The sequence below is a fragment of the Falco biarmicus genome, chromosome 3, assembly GCF_023638135.1.
Source record: "Falco biarmicus isolate bFalBia1 chromosome 3, bFalBia1.pri, whole genome shotgun sequence".
NCBI classification, from domain to species: domain Eukaryota; kingdom Metazoa; phylum Chordata; class Aves; order Falconiformes; family Falconidae; genus Falco; species Falco biarmicus.
This window is the reverse complement of record NC_079290.1, coordinates 94472901-94498684: the sequence shown is the minus strand read 5'-3', so window position 1 is coordinate 94498684 and position 25784 is coordinate 94472901. Positions and strand designations below refer to the sequence as shown.

At 47.7% G+C, this 25784-nt stretch overlaps 1 protein-coding gene across 1 annotated transcript in view; it reads right to left on the bottom strand.

Moving 5' to 3' along the window:
• Nucleotides 1-25494, bottom strand: part of BMP6 (bone morphogenetic protein 6) — a 93535-nt gene extending 68041 nt beyond the window's left edge. The window contains exon 1 of the mRNA XM_056331157.1: nt 24507-25494. Within this exon, the coding sequence (XP_056187132.1) occupies nt 24507-24936 (430 nt within the window). The 5' untranslated portion in view covers nt 24937-25494. The remainder of the gene's footprint in view (nt 1-24506) is intronic.
• Nucleotides 25495-25784: the final 290 nt, after the last annotated feature.

The following is a 25784-nucleotide window of genomic DNA, read 5'->3' as shown; positions in this document are numbered from 1 at the left end:
CAGACTAATCTGTGCCCACTCTGTATCTTTTGGCTGGTTCTCTCATTATAATCCTTGCAAAAAAAAAAAAATACTCTTGCAAAAAAGAAGATGACAACTGTTATGCAGAGATCCGCTGACAAAAATGGATTCAAGACACCAACTATGTAGCTCCAGTTGGTAAACTGAGCTCATAGCAAGAAAGCCCCTCCAAAATGAAGTAAAAGAAAAATGAGATTTTCCACATTTAAAATATTTTCTCCAAGACAAGATGGCTGGGGGCTCTTAAAAAATGAAAGAAACTTTTACAAATATCCACCACATATGTCAGTAAAAGGATGGAAAAAAGAATCTTTCTTAATGGAAAAGACACAGTAATTTTTTTCATTTTCTTCCCCTTCCCTTTTTCATTTCCATTTTAATACAAAAATGAATAATGTCCTTAAAAAGCCCAAACCATAACACTTTAGCTCTTTTGTTTAAAAAAGCCATAATGTTAATTTTTCAAAAAAATTGACCAACAGTAATGCTGAAATCCATTAATGCAACTCATGACAAGCCATAGTTAAGCAACACCAAAATCAGTATTTACCAGAACTAGTCAGAAAGACACCTCTCACCTCTGAAGGTGAGAAGTAGGAGGGTTGCTTTCAAGCCAAATTTCATCTTCTCAATGCTGGTAGTTACTGCCAACTCAGACCCCAAAAACACCACAAGCTGGTGGCTCCCAGAACTTGCAGGAAAAGAAGAGGTGAGGAACAGCCATGCCCAGCCCTCCCTATGCTGCAGAAAGGTTTGAAATCATTTTATACCCATGGCAGGGATGTTCAGGCTGGCACTGGGAAGTGGAGGGGACCACTGGCACCCAACTCATCCCCGAGGGAGGACCAGCCAAGGACAGGGTGAAAGACAACCCGCAGCAGGAATCCTGGCACCCAGAGCCCGAGAGCCTTTTCTTGCCTTCTTGCAGGTGTGGTTGAGAGTTCGGTCAGAGCACCACTAAAAGTCAACGGCAGCAAAATTACAGCAACTTGTTTTGCAAACTTGTCAGCTCCCACAAAACATTGCTCGTGGGGTGATCCAGCATCTCACAACTCTTAAGAACACTCTTTCAATTTCTTTAGCGTCATCATTTACCATCCCTTCCACAAAAAGCACTGCATTTCTGCAGTGCTGTCTCAGCTACTGCCAGAAGCACAGCAGCACCTCGCACACTGCCTTGAAACCCACCCTGCTGGCACAGGCTCACTTACTCATCCACCCAGGGATCCATGCAGAAATGTTCTTACCTCCCACTCACTGACTCACCTGTTTCACCAGCCCCACATGTCCCCTCCACCCTTCACCAACAAGTGCACCTGCCTCCAGCCTCTGGCCACTTTTTTCCAGCCCAACCTGACTTAGCGCTGGTCTCCTCTCACCACCAACAACCAGGGTCCTGATTTACCACCTGAATTCCTCACTGCCATGTATTTCAGAGGAGCCCATAAGCATCCACGTTCCCCCCGGCACCCACCGGGGTCAGCAGTTCATCAGGGCAAACCACAGGTGGTCTGAAGGCAGCTTAGAAGCCACATTGTGAACACTGGCTGGACTGTGGTGGAGGTGGCTGCTTTCTTTGGAGTGAAGAACCACGAGCCCCAGAAACAAAGCCCTAAGAATGAAACCTCAGCATTTACATAATCAGCAAACAGGAGGCTCATATGGTAAGACGTTAAGGGTGCGACGCAGTGCAGAGCCTCCCACGCTCATCCACAAAAATGTGACCATCTCAGAATTACTTGAGCAAATTACGAGCTGTTGTGGAGCTGAACAGACAATGTTCCTCCACTGGGGCACACACCGTCTTCAATTGCTGCAGACAGCCCGCAGCAAAGAAACTCAGAGCTGAGATAAACATCAGCTTTACTGTAAGAAATGGGAACACATTTTCATTTCCAATATCCTCGAGCAATTTTTGTCCATCATTCACTCCACCTTGTCTCAGTGATTTCACAGGGTGGACATCAAAATGACTGTTTGTAGAAGGAAGGCCAGAAAGTCCTCCTAGCAGATGCGGGAAGAATGTGCTCCTCACCTACTGGGAGCCCACAAGCTCCCCTGCAGAACACACCACCAAACGCAAAGCCATCCCTAGGACCTCCAAAGATGCCCACAGCAAAGTGTGAGCAGAAAACAGCAGGTTACCTGTACCTCAACAACTCCTTCATGCCACAAACCCCACGTGAACTCCCACCATCCTCCCAAAAAGCTAAGTTTAAGGGAAAAGGTTCCTTTTCATCTGTGTTTGGGCTTTGCATTGAAATAGAGATTTGCCTGCTCTCCTCCTGCTCAGTTGACCAAATTCAGTCCCCACACCCATGCTCTCCAAAAAAGCAGAGTGATTCAGACCCACCATCACAGGTCCATCATTTCACAACAGAATTGATCTCTCTGCTCTCCACCAAGCAGAGTTCAAAACATCCCTTCATGATCAGATATCCAAGTTCCAAACCCAGACATCACCAACACCTCATTTTCTGTTTCAGTCTCACCAACCTAAAAATGATTTCCATGTACACATGCCTCCCAGGGACACAGAAGCAAGGTTTGGTACAGAAGATTACTCTGCGTATACACAAAAAAATTTTGCCCGATCCTTACTTTTCTTTAAAGAGACAAAAACATGTAGGTCTCCAAATGTTACATGAAATACTGTAAAATGCACGTTCCCACGCAACTGATACATAACACACTGTATTTCACATGATTTGCTTAATGTAGTTAGCCACATATTTATCTGCGAAACTCTGGGCATTTTGTTACTCTGTCCTCCACCCCTTTTGTTACTCCTATCATCCCGTCATGTCCTCTTAGCTGTCAAGGGCAGAGCTGCCTTCTCTGTTATGTATTGGTACAACGCCCAGCACAGATTTCTCATTACAAACTCCAAGCCCCGCTGTAAAAGAACTAGCAATTAAACTCATGAATAAATAGATAAATTTCTGAAGAGAACGTACAATTTACATAATGACACAAATTCACAAAAATGCTGCTTTCGTGTCAGTCAGCACTGCAAACGCCAACTCCCTGGAGAACCTCTATATTTTATAGGGCTTTTTATGGTGCGCTGGGACAGAAGTGAGAAGATGACAGCCTAAAGCCAGCTCTTAATGAAATGCAGCTTTACCTATGGAGTGCAGACCTACGATCAGCGAGTTACATTAAAAAACAGCTGGGGAACCAAAATGAGTCTTGGCACTACCTAAACCTCAGCTCACCTGAATTTAAAATAAAACCCTTGAAGCAAAGACTCTTCAGTTAACCATCATTTTTTATTACCGGTATGTGGGACACTCCCTGCTACAAATTCCTGCTTCTCTGGGTGGAGACTGATCGCTTCTGAGCCATTTCTTGACCGAGTCTGAACCACCCACATCTACCAGGAAAATTTATTGTGATGAATAGACCTATTAATACCAGCTTCACCCCACCCTATACTGCTTCAGAGTATGGAAACTCGATGGCTGTATCTGGTTTTGGTTAATATGCCATGACTCTCAAGTTTTACAATGGGAAGGCGGAGGAAACACATTATGTATTTTATTGTAGTATTTTGGCACATTCTCCATAAAATGGAAAATCCAACTATCGGGGGTCCAGCCTGCAGTCTTTTGCTTATCAAACCTTATGTCCTTCTTCACCTTTTTTTCAGGAAAATTGTTTTCTCTTTCGTTGCTCGCCTCCTTTCCCAGAGGAGCCGAAAGCAAGCCTTAGGTCCTCCAAGCTCAGGTAGAAACCACATCCAAAAGCACAAGGAGGGGACAACAGCATGCAAGGCTTTGTATGGGAAAGTCTTTGAGGAGCAGTTTTGAATGTGGTACGGACTTGCCCTCACCTTGCCTTTAAAAGCTCGGCCACGGCTAACACTTACCAACTTGAGAATTCAAATGCTGACTTAAAAAATCAAGGTTACTGCAACCTGAGGAAAACCCTACGCAGGTGGCCCTCAAAGGAAGGCACCCACACAAAGGTAAGGGCTTAGCCTGCTGCAAGCTATCCTGCAATTACAGATCTCAAATTATGGAACAACGGAAATATCAATAAGCAAGACAGGACAGCCATGGTCGACAGGAGGAAGACACCGAACCACTCCGGTTATGAGGCAAAGGGCAAACCCATTAAACCTAAGAGGAGAGAAAGAAAATGTAACAGGCTTTCAAACCATATACAACTTGTTTATAAACAAGTCCAACGCCTCAGGAAAACTAAAGAGTGCGTTTCCTCATCTGTAGGTCAGCTGAGGCTGCTACGAGACAGGAGCCACCTCCAGCACCTCACCAGCATGGCTTCTGGACAGGAACACCCAAAGGACAGGGCCTCGGCTGAGCTCGGTACGGAAACCATCTCATCAAAGTTACTCGTCTGCCTCTGAGCTGCTAGAAAAGAATATTTACTGGCACTGCAGGAGATGCTTGAAGGCCACCTCCTCAGGGCACAGGGGCTTCTTGCCAGCGTGTCCCAGAACAGCTTTATTTCCATCATTGCTAGTGTGACAGGACCCCACCTCTCCCTCCCAACGGCTTTGGGAGCTCTTGCTCCTCCGGGTAGGAAGCAGTGAACACCAAACACAGGGAAGGGTGGGAGGACCGAGCAGCAGGACCGAGCAGCCCTCCATCCTACATTTCAGAGCTACGGAGACCAGCCAGGACCCTGGGGTGGGGGGGAAAGCAACATTGCAATGACTCCTCTTTCTCTAGCTCATCTGATAGTGCCATTAGCACACCTGGCTCCCAGCCACCAAAGCGAGAAAAAGAGCAACTGGATGCTTGTGAGGAACAATCAAATAAAAATTTAACATCTGCATAAATGGAACAAAACATCTGGCGGGATGCCTGCGGTCCAGCCACACGTACCGATGGCACCAGTGAGAGCGCCGGCGCTGCCACAGCGGGGAGAAGCCTCAAGCCAAGGCTGGTTCCAGTACAGACCCTGTAAACAGTTTTGGGCCACTTCTTGGCAGAGCTCTTCAATTTATTTTAGACCGCCGGCACTCGCCGGAGGGAACTATTGGGAGGCCCATAAAACCCAAGTTTCCTCTCCTAGTGTCAACCGATGAAGCAGTCTTCGCTTCCTGGCCTCAGTCATTGTACAGTGCTACCGCCTGCTGTTACAGAACGTTGCTGTGTGACAGTAAGCAAGCTGACACCTAATTGTTAAATTTGACCAAGTGTTTTAATTAAGGGAAGAGTGTCTTTAAAATAAACTCTTGGAAGGCTTTGGCCCATGTTCAGGAAAGCACTTAAGTACAAGCCTTAGACTATCCCTATTCAGGAAAGCATGTGCTTAAGTGCTTTCCTGAATGCAGATATATCCCTGTCCTGGGGCCTTAAAAGTGCACTAAATAATAAAATGTATTGCAATTTGACTTCACTGTTTTCTTGAAATATTTATTTAGCTGCTTCTTTATTAGCAGTAGAGTCACTTACATTTTGTATCTATTTAACAACCCTTACCGCTCGCTGATTGCATTCCAAGAGACAATCTGTTAATGCTGTTTCAGTTACACTCTAGGTTTTTTCCCCATTATCATTAAACTGTCTAATTCTCTTGAAAAATATCCCAATTAAAGCAGTTACCCCAACACAGAGCACCTACTGACCACATAACACTTGAAATAATTCTGCATGTAGTGGGAGATCCTTTGAGTTCATTCTCCGTCATATACATAGTAAGGGGATAATGTCAAACTACTCAAACCCACACTCATGCCTGGGCCACTCATTGAACAATAACATTCAGTCACTGCTTCTACAAATATTAATGCACGTGTTATTATAATACAATATATTATATTGTATATAATTATATTGTATATAATAATACAATAATATTACAAATATTATAATGCACGTGTATAGATGTCACAAGTCAGACCAAAAAGCCAAATTTCAATAAAAGTAGGTCCTTCCACCCAGCTAATACACAGCACCTGTGTTTTACATCTCTCACAAGCCACCTCCAACACTTCTCGCTGCAAATTTTAGATTTCCCAAAGAGAAAGCTGACAGTGTCGAGCAGGAGGGGAAGACAGCGGGAGCACAGCATGCACACATCTACATGAAAAACTGGGAGAAAAGTTGAGGTGTGCTTTGTCCTACTTAGCCACTGCTCCTGAAGCTCCTGAAATGGGAACCTGATACTTGGGAAATGAGGCCAGAGGTGCCAAATTTGTCAGCACTGTCAGAGCGCAATGAAGTTGGAGGTGATCATTGTTTTTCCGATGTTCGTTTGGCCCAGAGTTACACTGTATTAGTCCCACATTTCATGACTTACATCAATGGTCTGAGCCTTTTTTCCTGTGGTCCTGCAAAGCATCAGATATTGACCCCAGCTACAGAAAGAACCTCAGCGACTCCCATGGGGCAAGAGCGTACTGGGATCCAACGACCGAGTTATTGACAATCACATGCAAAGATAACACCTGCAAAGCCTAAGACCAGCAAAGAAATTTTCCTCAAATCAAAGAAGCAGGGAGAGTTTGCACGTTAGGCATTTTCTCTTCCCTCTATAACACCGAGGACAGTCCATGTCCCACCTGGGAACATCACCTAGCAGCTGCCACACTGCCGTGAGGACCCAAGCCACCAGCGACACTGCTGATCTTTCCTGCTCCTGGGCACACCTCCCTGGCTGCTTACAGCTGTAGGCACTGGTCTTTGCTTCTGTGCTCTTAATTTTTTTTCCAGGGCAGCTGGACAGCTGGTCCTGTGACCTGTGAGACACAGGGGAAAACTGGGAAGGATTTCTGTGGAGTTTGCTGGACAAAATGCCTACACCTTCATTGTCTGTAATGGTCCTGAGGGTCCTCGCTAGTCCCAGCGTCAATTTACCTTTCTTGCTCAGATTTGGGCTTTCTGTGTGCACCACCGCTACTTACAAAAGTACCAACTGTCACACCTTAGCTTACTACCTCTGCACTCCAAGCATATGCAGAAATGCCAAAGCAATGGAAAAACAGGACATCTAAGTGTATTCACATAATCTGCACAATACCCAAAAGAAGTTTTCAAAGGTTGCAAAAAAATCTGCAAGATTAATTGTCCTTTGGCTACGTACAGAAGCAGGTGAAACTACAGGCATCCCAACTGTGACCAGCAGGTACACAATTAAGGGAACACCACATGACGGCACACACTTTATTTGTTCAGGTGGCAAGGTTAACAAAATAAGTTCAGGGAACGAAGGCAGCACAAGCAGAATGACTTAAAAATGAAGCTGGTCAAGATGAATCATGTGTCTTAGTCACATAAAGGAAAGACTTCTTGCTTTAAACTCGATTGTTACTGGTTTCCTCTCACCTTCCAAAAATGTATTTAAAAAGGAAAAGTGTTTATGGCGCAAGTGAAACCACGACCATTTTATTCATCTGTTGTTTCAGTTTTTCCTTAAGGCTTGTGTTCAAAGACAACCCGGAGCAGCCTACGCTCAGCAGCCTTTTAACACACACTGCATTTAACGAGAAAGAATAAAGAACATTACGATCCGGTTTCCTAGGAGAGGACATCGCAAGAAAAGCAGAACAGCATCATTTCCTCAGATGTCCCTCCCGGACACCACCAGGCAGAGCCAGCTCACTCCTCGCTCGGAAAGCCACCTGGGGAGCTCGAGAGGACACCACCCAGGGATGCACAGGGGATCTCATGGACAAAAAGGCTTTTAGGATAGAGAGATGCCTGTTCCCTCAGCTCCATCAGTTGGTCTAACAAAGATGGCAAACTTGTGAGCCTGTGAGCCTTGCCTCTTCCATGCAGCTCCGTGGTCACAGCAACGAGGCACCGTTACTAGTGTTTGCACAGGTCTGATTCATGCAAACTAGGAAAGATGGAAGAGGAAAAAGAATCAAAAGCTGCAACAGCAAGAGCTGTGGTTTCAACCAGCTGAAAATATTATTTTTAGAAAACTAGAATCTCTTCGCCACCATCCTTCAAATTCACTTGCCTGCATGGGTGAGAGCCAGGACCCATGAACATACCCATCTCTCCGGTCCAGTTCTTTCCTCCTGCCCCCAGTTTTTCTCCTCTCCCCCATGCCCATGAAGTCAGCCCAAGCCATCGGCTGGACGTGACCCACCCATGAGCGGCTGCAGCATTTGCTCCGACACTGGTGGAGTCTTCCAAATTTTGCTTGTGATTGCACCCAACATTTTAACAGGGGTTTTCAGGGGTTTTCCCCAGTTGTGCTTCACATTAACTTCAGCCTCAGATAACCAAGGCAGCTGTCCCAGGCCATCTGCCTCAGAAAGCACTCTGACGTTTTTTCTCCTTGACCAAAGCTTGTGTTTCTTGAACTAGAAAAAGCAGGAGCAGCGATGGGTGCCGTTCCTGTAGCACATAGCATCCTGCAACCCAGCCTAAGGTGGTCTGAATTGTTGCATAACTGACTTAAAACTGAACTGCAATCTGGGTTGACAGATTGCATGCGGTTCTGCTGAGGATTCCTTTCTTCCTCTACCTTGCTTCTTTGCATCCCTATCAGCCTGAACGTACCCGTGTGCTCGGGGGAGCCCTGCCTGCAGCAGAGGACCAGGCAAAACCAATGCACGACTGCTACGGCAGCTCTGGCACTGCGCACGTGGCAGGTAGTGATAAAACAGTGGCGATACAGTGAATCCCACCAGGAGACGGTGGCAGAGCACTGGCAAGGTGTCCTTTGGATTCAGGAACAAGCCTTTGTCGTCCATGTAAACTTCTGAAGTGACTTCTCCCACCTTATCTTCGGGAACTGATACCAACTTCAGGTAACTTCCCACAGGCAGGAGGGCGGTGGGACATGAAAACGCATGATGTGGAGACAAGCCATGAATCCCAGGAAAGAGAGTGAGCATCTCCTTCCAGGCCACCACAACCTGGGCTTAGTACACAATCCCAAGCCCAGCTTTGGTTTTGTTTGTACTTGCTCAGGGCAGGTTCTGCTGTTCATACTCCTCAAATAGCATCAGTGAAATCTACGGGACTCTTTGCAGACTACAGCCTTTTCTCCAGGTAACTGCTGCCTCTGAACCTGGCACGAGGCTGTACTTTCAGCAGGAGAAACACATTAGAAACCCACTGATATTAAAGCCTTCAAGGCTTCTTAATAGTCCTTCATATTTTTCTGTAGCTTTGTAGAATTTTAGAAACGTTTCCTAGTTTAATATATTAAATAATATACTTATTTAACCATGGTACCTCTCTCTTGTTTTAATTGCTGAGAGGATCTGTCGTACAAATCCAGGTTTTCTTACATCTCAAACTGGTACAGTCCAAAGCCAAGAATACATATGTTGCTAGCTGGAAAATAAAGTGCCCTTGATTCCTAACTTTATTTTGGACAGTCCACTCCAAGTTTTTAAAAGGCAAATTCAGTAGTGAGAAAATATATATAGCTTCAGCTGTTTTGTGTGGGTTTAAAGTAGTATTTGCTTTATGAGTAACAAATTCAATAATGCATATATTTACATAAAAATAGTTTTGACATTTAAGTTAACTTCTTGCCAAGCTGGTGCAAAAATGGAAATGTAAGAAGTGTAAGCACAGAAATAAGCCCCTATGCTGTAAGTCTGCTATTTACAGGTAATTTTTTTTTTCTGGCAGTAAGACCTGAACAGTATGTTTTATAGCACTAGACCTAGCCACTCTGAGTCAATTCAGTGTTTATGGAAAGTGCCAGACTGACAGTTGGAGATTTAAACTCTCCATGCCAGCGCGTAGTTGAGCTGGGGTAGTGGCAAGGAGAGTTTCCAGAACCTGAGCCACTGATGGACCCCGGCAGCATTCTGCAGCCACGACAGAAGTCACGATGGCACAATCCAGTGCAGAGCAATGTGAACACCTAATTATTTCTCAAGCCCCAAGTGGCTTCTGAAGAGGGTGGCACCACCACATACCACTGGAGAGCATGGAGTGAAGCACCTCGCACAATTCGAAGCCTGAGATGGCTATGAAATGTCCAAAGCTTTCATACCAAAGCTATTCAAAAGACCAAGTCTATCTCATAGAAGATTTTATTATTACAAAGCAGATGCAGATTTGCAGCAAGAGATAACCTGCCACTCTTGGGGGTTCTAGGCAGCTTGTCAAGGCCCCTGGGACAGGATGAGCAGTGGAGAGCCAGGAGCTCCCAGAGACCTGCCTTGACACTGCAGACCCCAAAGCAAACCACAGAGGAGCCAGGGCATCTGTCTCAGTTTCAGAACCTCCATGCGCAACCAAGCTGGCCAAGGACCAGGTAAATCACCTGGCAAAAAGCCCTCACAGGTACCACCACAGCTTTGTCAGAAACAGACCCTCACACGGAGCATGTAGATCTTGTACCCCAGCCATCCTCAATACACAGCACACAAACAAGTGTGCCGTGCTGGAGGATTCCCTAACAACATCTCTGATCAATCATACATGGTGATTAATACTCTGTCTCATCTACTCTCCACTACTTTCTACCTGAATTATCTAGCTCCTTTAGTCTCCTCTTAAAGCCAAGGAGGAAAAAGAAATCTCTTTAATGCTCAGGTAGGATAGGTGCTGCACAATACCACGTCAAGCACATTATTTAATTGCATTGGGGCAAGCCATGGGAGTCCTGCTGTGCTAGATCTGGGGGTGACCATGCAGCAGTCATGAAATAACTGATGCGATGGACAGAAGAGGATGGAAGCTGTCTTTTCTAGCACAGTAACTGAGACGGTTCTTTACTCCTTTTTTTCCCCAGGGCAATTAGTCAGCTCTGGGATGTCAAAACATACAACTGGGACACAAGACAAATTACAGTGTAAGTGCTGCTGCTTTGCCAATGACCTAGCAGGCTTGGCCTTGAGGTTTCTAATGTTTGAAGCCTCACGCCCCTTGTTCAGCACTGCAGTACTTTAAAAGACATCTTAATAAAGATGAAATGACAGGGAAACCTACCTGCATGGATCCTTCATATACATAAACAAATAACAACAAAGCCCAGATGACCAAACCAATGACATACTGTTATGGAAAAGAGAAATATAAAATACGTACATATAGATTCATTAAGCCTTTGGTCAACAATTCAGACCGTTTCGCAGAAGTTCATGACAAATGGCTCACCAATACTTAACACTCAGCCTGTCTCTGCTGAATGGTCGAGCAATTAAAAAGCCATCTTTACATTCTAGTTTCCATACAGCATCATAAACAGATGAAAATACATATACACAGAAACAATTAATCAGAGCTGAGGATAGTCTTGATCCTTACTGCAGCCTCATATGTTACATATTTTTTCTGCCGTGATCTCACTAGCAATGCATCACTGTTTTTAACCACTCTGAGCACTGATTCTACACTCAGCAGCTGTGTTTGTTTACAGGGCTAGAAATTAGCACAGGACAAATGGACTTCATCCAACTGAAATTTTTTGGGCATTTTCCACTACACTTCACAATATATTGGTCCTCATAGTCCAATTATGTATTTGCCACTGATGCTGGCCAAGGAGAGTGCATAAGCAAAGATGGTGCTCGCTAATACTGCACGGGGATGCGTTTTATTACTCCAAACGCAGGCTCCCTGATTACTAAGCACAGTTCAGACACTTGTAGCCAGGAAAGTCCACTGCTGTATTGTCCATACTCTTCTCAGTAGGAACATAAAGAATGTCATCATAATCCACCCTGCGCTTCGCACTCGGCCAGTTCAGTAAGAGCGATTAAACGCAATGATATTTTATATTTAAAGGGACTGGCCAGTGCCCTCCACGCTTGTAACCAAGCTCCCAAAGCCATTTCCAAAAGACTGTACACCAAATTCAGACAAGTCAGCCCTAAAATCATTTTCCATTTCAATACCCCTAAGTTTGTTCATGGCCGGTTATTTAAAAACAAACAAACAGCAGCCCTATGCCCTTATGCACTTTTCATCTCCCTGACCGTTTCCTCAGGACAGACTTGAGGAGCACTTTGTTTTTCCCCATCTCATTCTAGAATAAACAATTAAAAAGGAGTTACTGAATTCACTGGGACACGGCAGCGAACACTCCTGCCCTAGCTCTCACGCATCTGAAGGTAAATGTAATTTAAATGTTTGCTCCGATTACCCAGAATACTTCTGTAAGCAACCCATATTTATGCTAGAGCTCACACAAGAGATACACACAGCGTGCATTAAGTTGTAGTTTACAGACTGTTTATGTCTTCCACGGTGCTAAAAATACTCTGGTTCCGTCCTACAAAATGTATTATACAGAAACCACCAAACAGCCTCCCAGGCAGCTGCTGAATCCCAGTAGCCAAACGATTTCTCCATGCAGATATACACAGCTATAACCCAGTTCCCCAATAAGCCCTGATCAGGCACCTCTCTGGATAGAACAAGGTTAAAAGCACTATGCAACTTCTCAAAATACATGTTTTTTTCTTCCTGGGGGCCAAAAAAGCCCACGTCCAGGAACATTGGCAGGGCATTTTGTTTCTGAGGGACTGTCTCTCCCTATTTTTAACTTTGTTTCGTGCAACAAAGTCCATGTTTCTCTGATAATTTCAAATAATAGCGATGATGCTGTTCTGACATCACAAGACGCATGAAGAACCCTGTCAAAGTAATATATTGCACTTTGCCGTGTAATTATGTTATGTTGGAGCAGAGTGTCGGAAAACTTAATATAATCATTAGCTGAGCACTGAATGTTTTGATTGTCAGACAGGTTGTATATGATGCAAATATATGACTCAGAAATGATTTCACATAAACATTTTGGTAACAGTAATCTGACTCATAACCTCCAACATAGAAAATAACAAGCTGCACAAAACATCTGTGCGCTCCGAGCAACCCCAGCTTCTAACAACCTTCACAAACCTCGCAGCACAGAGAAACCAGAGGGTCCCATCCCCGAGGACCCAAAGCTGAGAGCTGCTGAAATCTACCTTCCCAAAAAGAGTCAAAGCAGGAGTGAAAAAGGCCGTCATTCCCACCAGGGATCCCTGCTGGAGAGCTGTGATAGTTTACAGCACCTGATAGCCTGCCCGGTGGGCGTTGCATGGGTCAGGTCCACGTTTAACAGGGATAAGACGGGAGGAAAGGCTCGTTGTTATTCCAGCCTGAAGCTTCGCCCCATCAAGTATGACACAATGCACAATTCCCCTTCTATTTATTTTCTCATTCATTAGGAGATGGACAGCTTCTTTCACGGCCCCTTTCTGAAGACAAATGTGCAGTCTTGAGTGACAAGGAAGATTTACCGTCTGTTATTTCAGAGGAGGTTTGCCATGTTTATTCTGGAAAGTGCCATGAATTAATGAACTATCTCTTCAAGCGTCAGTGAGTTGGAGCTGCCAGCTCTCTGGCTGCCAGAAGCAACAGACTGTTTTGGGACCCCATAAAATCATTTTTACTGAGACTAGCGATAGCAGAAGTATCAGGCAGACCCAATCCCAATAGCTCCTGAAATATAAAGGAGTCATTATACTGACTTCAGCCATTACACTGCACTATTATTCAGAGTTTTTCAACAAAACTATCAGTTAACTCAGAAGAACACCTACCACTAGCCTCCCCGCGCCTGCAGTATGGACATTACCAAGAGACATTACAACTCTGCAGCACAGATGTTACCGTTATCATGGACGTTACCAAAAGTCAACCGGACCTTTACAAGGCTCCACAATAGTTTCAACTGAAAACTGGGCTAGCTTGTGACCACTTTCATTTTTCCTATTCACCTCTGCACAGATGCCAGCTTACACCCATGCACAAGAGGTGTACTTCAACACACGCGCAAAACCAGAGCCTGCCTACACGCCCACGCTACCACCCACTGCACCCAGGCATCTCCTGCGCTGCTCAGGTCAGAGATCTAAAATGAAGAGCTGCTCTCTTGCAAAAGCCATCACCTATGGCACACAGCAGACATCATATACAAATGCATGTCTGGTGGGCATTCACGTTCAGGTAGCGCCCAGAGAGGTCAGAGGTGTTACTGATGTTGAGCTGTGTGCAAGCACGGCTGAGAAGCACGTCCCTAACAGGCTGTGGTTGCAGAAGGCACAGCTCGTGCAACACTGATGAGCAAGGGTCGTAAGCCAGAATGACTAAACCCCAGGCCAAATGAGAAACTGTGGTCTCCAGCTGACTGATGCTGCAACCTGAAGAAGGACGGGTTTCACAGAGTAAGAACCTACTGTTCCACCAACTCCATGAGCCACCTGGGGACCTGCCAGGACAGTAACACAGCACGTAGCTTCACAGTTAGATTGCAGGACTAGAAGCAGGAATGTCAGAGACCTCATCGCTGTGGTCCAGTGGTGCCCTTCAAGCCTCAGATCAGCCACTTGGAACACGAGTGTAGTAGCGGTTTACATTCATCAGAGCACGCTGTGAGTCATCAACGCTTATCAAGTGTTTTGAGGTCCTGAATAAGAGACAGAGCGGTAGCCTTACGTTGTCTAATAAGTAACGAGCATTACACATCCCACAGAATGGAACATTTTTGGACAGGACAGCTGCTACAATCACTGAAGTGTAAAAACTATCACATGAAAAGAGACAAGACACAGGCATCTCCAAGTGAAAATCTCTACTGTAGTACATTAAACAAATGTATTTTCTCTCCAGCTATATTCCATAGCATAGTAAGTTGGAACTTCCTTAAATATGAGAACAATTTTTTTAAGTCTCCCTTTTTTCTTCACTCCCTTCCCCCTCTGCCTTTTATTCTTTGTGGGTTAAAAAAATATATATATATTGAAAGGGCAAGCCAAGAGATTCACAATCACCAAAGCCTGCAGAACATACAGTGAATTTTGGCAGGACATGCATGTTTATCCTTTTCATATGCTGTTTAAATTATTTTTATAAACAAGTCATTATCTTGCATAGCCACTGCTTGGTCCCTTTCATGGCAAAGGCGTTTGATGTTACAATAATTAAGCAAAAGGGTCTGCATGTTTGAAATGCGGTCTCGGGATGACAGTTTGTGGGCAAGAGAGACTGCTGCTTTTCTAAAATGAAAGGTTTCTTCTCCAAACTTCGTTGCTTGTCAGTCAAGCACCTGGATTCTGTACTTGTGGATCAAATCGTTCTGTAGTTACTCAAATACCAATTCCATACCAGGCTTAAATTTTAAAACTATGCTCCTACTATTCTGCACCAAAATCATGTACACAGGACAAGGTTTGTGGAGAAGCCTCTCAGTGCTTGCATGTAAACATGTTGAAGAAACAGGCTTGGCACCATGATGAAGACACAGCTATATTAATAGCTCGTGAGGCCTCTTCCCGCATGGAGAAGTGTTGTTTATCATGGTTGAGCTGGACTGTGCCACCAGTATGGGTGTAAGAAGAGAAGGAACATGAATGGGAAGCCCGTGGGAAGTGACACAAAATGCTTCTTCCTTTTTTCCTGCAGAGCATCTGGCGATTAAAGATCACCGCTTCGGCCCTGGCTCATCTGGATTTGGCCACAGGGAGGTTGCGCCTCTGCGATATGAGGAACTAAAGCTCTGCCCGCTTTACTCCCCGATACCGAGCCTTCATCCAGATACTTCTGAGGCGGCTTGAGATATATGGAACTTGGGCTGCGGTAAGTGTTCACATCCAAACAATATTTATTACAGAGTTTACAAAGCCAGTGGCAGACAAGACTCTTGCATCTTGTACGTGCTTGTTACAGTTCAACATTTTTTCCAACTCGTTTGGACAATTCTGTTTCTTGTAAAAGGACTGGGACTGACTGCTTACAGCTTCACTCTCCTGGATTTCTCTCTCAGATAGTCTGGAAAGCCCAGGAGACATAAGAATGTGAGAATGCACCTCTGTTTCACACCAAAACTGTGGACCCTTTCCTCCCTCCAACACCTCCCGGCTTACGGGTGCGACTATCACAGCCTGCCCACAAGCTCTCATCTGTTCTCATTTTTTAAGTGCTCGTTGTTGCCTGGTGTGGAGCTGAACGCCTGTGCTTCAATAGACATTATGTCACCCCTCAGCCCTTGCGCAAACAGAGTGTCTAATGCCTTGACTGTATACACCACGCGAACGCGATGCAGTAAGTGACAAGATAAGAACACTGTAGTACACCTCACCGTCAACATTTGCATGCACACTTTAAACACAGAGTATTTTACAGCCTGTGCTTGATAAAAGAAATCGTGGGTCTCCATCTGCCACCAGTAAGATTTTGGGTTGATCAAATAAATCTTCTTTAAAAGGGGGCTTCTAATAGCAGATTCATACATCTCTCATACTGCAAATGACCACTAAAATACACGGAATAACACATCTTTGCAATACTGCTTGAAAAACACTTTCTCATTTAGTATCGAGAAATTTGACTTCTTCAGAACAAGTGTTAAGGCTGTCTTGAATAATTTGTAAAGCTATTCAAGCCATGAAGTACATCTGCACACTGAGTATATTTCAAATACTGTGCTTCTGTTTTCATTTTCAAAATGTTTTTATTTATACACTAATAGTTGACCTATGAATATTCCAAGTTTATATGGAGCCAGCTGTTCTAAATTCTGGTTATACCGACCATTCGTGCAAAACATCAGGTGATATCATTGGATATTTTTAAGGGGAAAGTTCATAGGAAAGTAGTTAAGTATTCTCGCGATTAACACCACATTGGATCAAAACAGTCATGTCTAGCTCTCTGAAAATACAGCTACTGTTTTAGTTAGCAGAACACTTCGGCTCTGTCTACATTATCCTTTTTTGCCAAAAATTCCCACTGTTGCTACCAGTGATTCAATTCTGTCATTGTGCTATGATGAACACTGCAATGTATAATAAAAAGAGCTGAAGGCAGTGCTGTCAAAATATTTGTGCCCTGAACAACAAAACAAAAAATCATCTCGTGCCATCACCAAAAAAAAAAAAGGAACCCAAAACAAACAAAGAAAAAAACCGACCCCAAAAATCTACCCAGTCCTACAGGGGTGTTTCTTAAGTAACTGACAGTTGAAGAAATACTGGCCCTGATCCACTGCACGTTTTAGGAATCAAAGTCCAGTCCAATGTATTAAACACCCCTGCAATCCCACAGGGGCTCAGTTACTTTAATTAAGCTTTTTTTCTCCTGCAACAGCCCTGCGGCAGCTGCAGCCCCATGCTCTTCCCAAAGCCACCGCCTTGGGAACCTGCTCCGGGTGCAAGCGTGGGGCCGCAGGGCTCCCCAGGGAGTGGGCACCTCTTCAGGGTGCTGGTGCTGGCCACCCCTGCTACAGGCACTGCAGCCGTGCAGGAGGCACCGCTCCTCATCCTCTGCCAGCCACAACTGGAAAAAATGTGGAAAGGAACAACCCACTGAACTGTTTTCACGCATGTCCCCTTGCCCTTGGTGTACCACAGCTGGAGAATCCCAGTCCCAAATGCCCTTTCCATGTTTAGAATCACAGGTGGTTTGGGTTGGAAGGGACCTTCAAAAATCATCCAGTTCAACCTCCCTGCCACAGGCAGGGATGTCATTCACCAGACCAGGTCACTCAAAGCCCCATCCACTGGCCTTGAACACTTGCAAGGATGGGGCATCCACAGCTTCTCCGGGCAACCTGTTCCAGTGTCTTACCACTCTCATTATAAAAATTTTCTTCCTGTTAGCCAATGTAAACCCACCCTTTTTCAGCTTGAAACCATTGCCCCATCAAACAAGGGGTGGCCAAACACCAACCTCCAATAACCAGGTGCACAGAAGACTTTCTGGTCCATCAGCCTCGGTCTCCCAGGCTCTGGGGTCTCATGCCTGCTAAAACCAATGGGAATGTCTCAACCACGAGCCATTTTTCCATTCAGGCAATAGCGTTTGCTCTCTGTTTCACATCACTACACAAATGGTCAAATGGAAACGCTAAATGATTAGTAGGTGGGCTGCACCTCACAGCATTACCGTGCATCTTTCGGGATACAGGAGAAACACAAGATGGGACTGTTTACATCCCAAGTAACTCGTACCTTCGTCTAACCCCCCACAAGTTTGCAATGAGGCAAGATGACTTAAAAAGAATCATGCCTGCACGACATGGAAAGTCTAAACACCACCTTCCTTCCTCCTAAATCACAAACACCACTCGGAAGTTTATATTTAAAACTACGAGAGAGAGCATCGCCACTAGAGCCAGCAAGGACCTGCAGCTCCTCGGTGGAGATGCAAGCCTGCAGCAAGAAGTCCCTGCAGGAGCTCAGCCGAAGACATCTGCAACTGCTACCCAAAGTGATTTTGTGATGAAGCCACGTTCAGCTGGAAGAAAACTGCCAAAAGAAAACCTTTTTACAAGAAGCTCTTTAGTTTCAACTTTGTTTGAGGAAAAGAATTAGGAAGCACTGCTTTTATTTCTACAAAAAAAAAAAAAATCCAAAAAACCACCCACACACCTGGGTTTGTATTTCAAAATGCAACTTTTTCGTTATTTACACATACAAAATTGGACTCGAATCAATCAAGACTGTTTTGGCACTACTAACTTTTTCCAATTACAATCATTTTTTGTTGTTGTTGTAAGTAAGACTTCAACATTCCACCCAAATTTGAGACTTAAATTTTCAAGCTCTGAAAAGCTTTCACAAGACAAAGAATTGTCCCGCTAATGCCACACAGTCAGGTTCCAGTAGCTTAGTCCAGATGACACTTGGACCTGGATAAACTGCTTGCACAAACGTGACTCTTCACTCATTTCAACAATGCAGGTTTTGAACAGCAGCTTCTCCACAAGCCACACATCTCCCAGCACTCCTGCCCACAGGCAGAAGGATGACTGCAGTCCCTCAAATTCAGGGTCTAGAGGAGCTGAGGACTTTTAAGAGACCATTTGCCCTTTCTTTAATCATGTCGTCAGGCAGCTGCACACTAGCAGGCAGCTTGCAAGCGATGACTACTTCAAGGAGATGACATAAATGAAGACCTTGAGCTGCATCAGTTGAACGGCAAATGTAAGGCTGCTCTCTGACACTTGGGATCTGTCTTGGCATCAAAGGCCGGTATACAAGGCTTGGCAGAAGTCAGTAAATTCATTCCCATCATCAGCTTCATGTTTTCCAATACTGGCCTGCTTTGGACACACATGGAGGACGCTGCTCACATGCCGAAAGCGCGAGGCTGCACTCAGCCAGCTGGCAGCACAGCCAGATCCACAGCATCACACACTCCAGTTATTCCCTGTGAGTAGATGTCTTGACCTTTACAACATGTGGCCAAGAGTATAAACAGATGGGATGACAGTATGAATGGTATGGTCCCATCAACATAATCAGGCAACGTCCCTGATACATCTTGGTTGCCTAATTTCATATCCCCTGACAGCAAGCATGGTACCAGGAAAAAGACAGGTGGGCTGATCAAATCCTTCAGATGAAAAAATTCACCTGCTTTAGAAATGCACACAAAGATGCTGGAGCACTGCTTCCCTCCTGCGAAAAGCCATGCGGAGCGAAGGCATACTGCTTGCGCCTAAGCTGCTATGGATTTGTGCAAGATCATTCCTAGAAGGAAATCTGGCAGGTGATGGCTGCCAAAAAGATGAAAAGCCTGTTTGGAAGACAGCGCATCCGTAAGTTGCTGCTTTATAGGCAAGGGGAGAGAGAGCATTTGCACAGCGAGCCCTACGCTGACCTCCCAGCAGCTCCCTGGCACTGAAAGGGAGCACCCTTGCCCCAGCAGATACTTGAAGTCTTGCAGGGAAGACAGGAATTGCCTGGGGGTTTGGGATTCGAAAACGAAAGAGGCTTTTCATCATGGTCCCAACTCGAATCACGTGGAAAAGCCTCAGGGCTGCCTGCAGGACTTCGTGGCAAACAGCTGGGCTTCCCCTCATCCCTCTGCCTGAAGTTCTCCCAAGAGACCTGCAGCTCTTGTGATAAAGGGGGAAACCCCCTCTCCAAAAGTCCAGAGATACAGTAAATCCACGCTCTTAGCCTGCTACAAAAAGGCACGACGTCATGGATAACCAGGCACCACACCTCAAAAGACGCTTTTAGCTGTCCTTATCTCTGGAGGGTTTGGTGGGTTCAGACGTTTCCTGCACAGCCATCCAGCTGTCAGCAGCCCCAGATCTGGGTCACAGCAGAAACCCACAAAGACTGTCACTGGATTCCTTGGGTTTTCTTGTGGATAGCATGTTGCTTTTTTTCCCCTCGGCGTGGATGCCAGGATAGGAAAGCACGGGTGAAGACCTGAAAAGCTTCTTCCCCATGTTAACACAGGACTGTCCCACAGCACAGGGAATAATTCTGGCCACAGTTAAAGTAGCGAAGTCCTCAAAAGTCTTCTTCCTGCTGCTACACATGGTGCACACTACTCTCTGAAGACATCAGGCAGTGAAACAGGAGCTGGAGAGCAGCCCCCTACACATCAGCACTGATGAGCCAGAAGAGACCAGGGGGACCTCAGATCTGCCACAGCCCCCAGCACCAGTCTGCAGCTTGGGTTGAGCAGTGACCCCTCTCTCCTCATCTCCCTGGACCGAAAAGAGAAGGGGTTTGCTGTGAGGAGCTCGATACCTATCTTGCTAAAACAGTCCTGGCAGCAAAATGTAGGGATGCTTGCCTGAGTCCAGCTGTCAATCCAGCGTCACCGCCTCAAAGAGGGATCTCCACACCAACCCCGGGGCTGTTCGACAAGAAGGGGATAACCCTACCGGGTGCCACCAGGAAGGTACATTAGTCAAACAGGAAACATTAGTAGATGTTATTTTCCCCAGCAATGCTGTGTCAAGTCATGCTAGCTCTACGTTTGTACCCAGGATGTTCCTCCAGGAGGAGCCGAACAGTTTCACAAGGACATCTGCTGGTCCAGAACGCACCACCACCACCACAGCACCCCAGCCCTGCTGGACAGTCATCCCCTTGGCATAAAAAGTCAGTACCCTGCTTGGTCTGATAAATCCCAAATAGATCTAAAATGTGGATGTTTCCATCCGCGCTAGCTATCCAAACTTCCTATGTGGGAAATGGAAAGAAACAGGCATGTTTCAGGTGCCTCACCCTAGTGAAAACACCTGAAATAGACACTTTTAGGATCATCTTCCCAAAATAACAACCAGGTTTACTGAGGGTAGATGACATTTTCTGTCAAATTATTTTTTGGTATCTAAGCTGATAAATGAAATTTATCATCTAACTTACCTGAACTGGTTTATATCTTAATTTTACTTGTAATGGGAACAAATAATTTTTTCTACTGTCTGATAACACTCTCCAGGTGCCTTTTAAAACAAAGTGCTAAGCATCTCCTAGAAACCCTGGACACTCAAAGATCCCCTATAGTCAGCCCCTCTGGGAATCATCGCCCACACCTTGCAAGTCCATACTACAGCGCAGACATCATCAGGCAGGCAGGATAAATCCCAGACTCTAGACTTCTAAGACTGATGTTTCTTATCCTGCCAGCAAGACAGCAACTCCCTGCATCTGCAGAACCTCCACACCCCTGTGCCCCTCTTTCATCACTTTTTTTTTTTTTTTTTTTTTTTTTTTTAATGAAACTGTCTCTCCAGACATCACCTTTGAGCCTGGGACAAGCCTGCACTGCCTGAATAATCCAAGACCTCACCAAAGTCCCTCAGCTTTGTAAGACCTTGACACGCAGGACTTTTACCCTGAGCACATAGGAAAACAGTCTGCCCCAGACAGAAACCACATCTGCTGTATCCTCAGACTGAAGGAATATGTGTGCTGGTCAGGAAGGGCTGGAGCACCACACATTTAAAGTCAGCAGCATCTACAAGCTACTGACGCTTTTTGGGCTCCAGGGCTGGAAAAATTAAATACACTTCAAAAGAACACCTGCAAACTTTCACCACAAAGCAGGACTTCTCCCCACAGCTGATCTAGATCACGGCTTCCCAGCACGACAAGATGCATCGTCAAATGTCTGCCTGGTTCTGGGCTGCAGCAGCAGCAGCACCTGAAGGCAGGTCACCTGCACTGCCTTCACACCCACGCAGCTGCATACATCTTCAGGGCAGCCTGCACCCGGTGTACCCACGGGATACCATACAGTCCTGATTCGACGAGAACAGACAGCAAGGGCCCCTCACATCCCTTTGGCAGCTGCCCCTTCAGTAATGGAACGGAATGGGTGTCTTTAAGGTTGAACGCGAAGTTCTTCAGAAGCCAATTGTAACCAGTTTTAAGTTATTATATGCCTGATCACATGCAGAAAACGCCACATAAAAAAATCCTGGCAGTGTCTGCTTATAAGGAGACTCCAGCTGTGGGTTTTCAGGGTTGCCTGGCACACACTTCATTGGAATAGCCAGCGTCCTTGGGGTCAGGCAGTCTTCCCTTGCTGCTGCGATCCCACCATCTTTTGCTGCATTTCCTAGACTACATCTGATAAGCCATTTGCTAGATCGCAGGCTGGCTTTCTCCCATCACACCTTCAGTTTCCATATCGCAATATAACCTCAGGCTTCCTCTAGTTTTCTGGCATTAATTATTGTTTATTGGAAAAGTAAATGTCAATATGCATGTGAAAGACCCCCAAAAATCCCTGACATGTCAGAGGCGCTAGAGAAAACAGCCGAACAGCTGTTCAGTCTCAGCCCGTCAATTTGCCAACACTCTGGTAACAAACAATCACGTTAAATGACATTATGGTTTATGACTCGGAACTTGGAAGTTGATGAGAAATTTCTGCAGTTGATTCATACTTCCTGAGACTCATAACTAGCATTTCAGTCGTGCTATTTTACTACACTACATGAATAATTTTCCTTGTTGTTACATAAGTGTCTAGATCCAAATTATCAGAACTGATTTGAATCATATGAATTTTTTTTTTATTTTCAAAAGAAAATCCTTCCAGGTCTACCGTCTAGTACCGCTCTCCTGGTGCTTTACAAAGTAGGCAGCTAAATACCTTCTAAAACACCGCATGCTCACGTTTCTTCCCGAAATCAGCTCTTCTGGGAACCACCCAGCCCCTTGCAAGCACCTTGCTCTGCGTCCTTTAAATAAAAATTGCTATGGGGATTGCTTACAGACAGCTACAGCCAACACCACTCTTCTTAAATTCACAGCTCCAAGTATACGTCCTCAAAGTCCCCAAGGCAAAAAGCAGAGACAGTGGCAGCAGCGCCGTGTACTCAAAGGACACAGAGGCTTGGGGAGGCTGGGAGGGGAGAAGCACCCGAGCAGCTGCCCTTCGGACTCGAACCCTGGACAATATTCCCACATCTCAGGGTCCCAGCTAGACTCTGACCACGCTGACTTCATTGATGGACGATTTCAGGACGTCTCAGTCAAACGCATCAGAGCCCCGAGATGGCAGCACCATTTAAACATCACCAAGCTAATTTTAAAGGATAAGTCCGAGACCCTGACAGGTATCCTCGCCGTACGTGGAGCCCACAGGGCTCTGCACTGCTGCAAGGGCTGAGCACCCCAGGCCACTCAGCTGTGCCCACACGGGCAGTCACCCCGACGTCAACGCAGACAAACCCCTTCAACAAGCATTTGCTGCGCAAGGGGGGCACTTCTGACCTATTACAGAACTGTCACCAGGTACAACAATTACCCAGCTCTTGTTCTAAATACATACACCGTGGTGCAAAGCCATTGAACACACCTGCCACTGCTGGGAGCTGAGAGAAACTTCCCTCAGCAGCAACATATCCCTGCTCTAGATGAGAAAACACACAACAGTTTGTATTTTTTTTAAACCAAAGCAAGCTGTTCACAGGTGCCATTGTCCTGGTGCGCAGCTCTGGCAGCACTAGCGTAAAGACAGTTTTCAGCCGACCGGCAAAGCCACTTGAGCTTCACAGAAATTCCCTAAAAAAAGGAACTGCAATTTGCCAACTGAAATATTTTCATTCTCCACATTAGGCTGAATCTAATTACACTGTTTCCTTACAATTGCAGACAAGTATTCAGGGCTCCTTCAAGTAAAAACGTTTAATGGCTTTCCACCGAAATACCCACCTCGGAGCCCTTCGCATCAGTACCGCACTGGCTGCGCGAAATGCTTGGAGTGCGGGCTGGCATCGAACACAACTTATTTCAAGATTTCCACACAACAGGGATTTTTATCACGTTCTCGGACTCGCTCAGCAGAATATCCTACACAGAGTCACATATTCATCGCCACGCCAGCTCACACCAGCTCACACCAGAGGAGAGGGGACGGGGACAGCGGGGCGCGGGACGCGCTTTGCTCCGGGAGCCCTGCAGCCCCGCCGGGCCCCGCGCAACTTGCGCGGCCGCGGCTCCACTGCCCGGGAACCGGAGCTGGGGGGGGGGGGGTCAACCCGAGCGAGGGGGCTCTGGCCCCTATCATCACAGCGAGAACAAGAGGCTATAAAAAAAGTAAACCAACAATACACCCTTTTCTCTGTCGTCCCCCTCGGGTTTTGCGTTCCGGGGCATTGTTTTTCCAGCGTTCGCGAGAGGGATGGGAGGTTTCTGCCCATCCCCGACGTGCGCGTCCTCCCCGGCGGCCCGCGGTGGGGCCCGGCCGGCACCCCCCGCCCCCGCCGCGCCGCCCGGGCAGCAGCCGCCCCCTCCGGCCGGGAGGCGGGGGGTGGGCTCCGCGCAGCCCCGCACTCACCCAGGTTGACGAAGCTCATGACCATGTCGGCGTCGTTGAGGAAGGCGCTGTCCTGCGCGCTGGGCAGCGGCGGCGGGGCGGGGGGCGGCGGGCGGCCGCTGCGCTCCGCGCCCGCGCTGCCCTCCGCGCCCTCGGCCAGGGCGTGGTACAGGTCCAGCATGAAGCGCGGCGCCGCCGTCAGGCGCCCCGGCGGCGGGGCCGGCGGCTCCCGCGGCAGCGGCCGGGGGCGGTGGGGCAGCCCCAGCACCGAGAGGATCTCCCGCTGCATCTCCCGCTTCTCGTGCGACTTCAGCCGCCGGTAGAGGAAGCCCGAGGCGGCGGCGGGCGGCGGCGGCTCCGCGCCCTCGGCGGGCAGCGCGGGCTCCGCGGGGCGGCAGGCGCCCAGCAGCAGCGCCCAGCAGCAGCACAGCCAGGCCAGCCGCCGCGGCATGGCGCTCGGCCGGGCGGAGGCAGGCGAGGTCCCCGCTTCCCCCTCTCCCCGGGGGCTCCCCGCCGCCCTCCAGCCCTGCCCCCCCGCGGCGGCTACGGCCCGGGCCGGCGGGGGGCAGCCAGGCCAGCGGGGCTCAGCGCTCGCCCCCGCCGCCGCGCATGGCCGCCCGCGGGGCACCGCGGCGCAGCCCTCCTCCCCCCCCCGCCCCGCCGCTCAGGTGCGGCGGGGCCGCCGCCGGCCCGGCCGCTCAGTGCGCCATGCCCCTGCCCGGGGGCGCCCGCGGGGTCTGCGCACGGGGGACGAAGGAGGAGGAGGAGGAAGAGCGGCAAACTTTCCCCTGCCCGGCAGCGAGCGAGCGGCCGCAGCGGCTGCAGCCCCGGTCCCCGCGGGCTGGCCGGCGCGGGGCTGCGGGCGGCGAAGGCAGCTCCCCGGCGCGCCCGCCTCTCGGCGGGGCGGGCGGCCGCTCCTCCGGGGCGGGGAGGGGGCGAGCGCGCAGGTAGCGCGGCCCCGCGGGGGCGGGGGGAGCGGCGGGCGGCGGAGCAGGTTGGGAAGCGCCGGCCCCGTCGGTTGTCACCGGTTTGCTGCGCTGGGGCGGCGCGCCGCAAAACCAGCGGCACCGGCCGCCTTAGCCTTGCCTCCCTGCCCTGCGGAGGAGGGGTCTCGGCCACCCCCCCGCCCCCAGCCCGTGGATGTAGGTTGTTTGTCCTGAGAATAGGTGGAGCGCTGCCTGCGCTAACCCCTGCGGGTCGGTGTAACGGGTTGCAGCATCCTACGGCTTTTACCGGACTACCTTGCAAACCCGTGCGTGGAGCACCGGTGAGGGGCGAGGCACGGGTACCCCCGCCAGC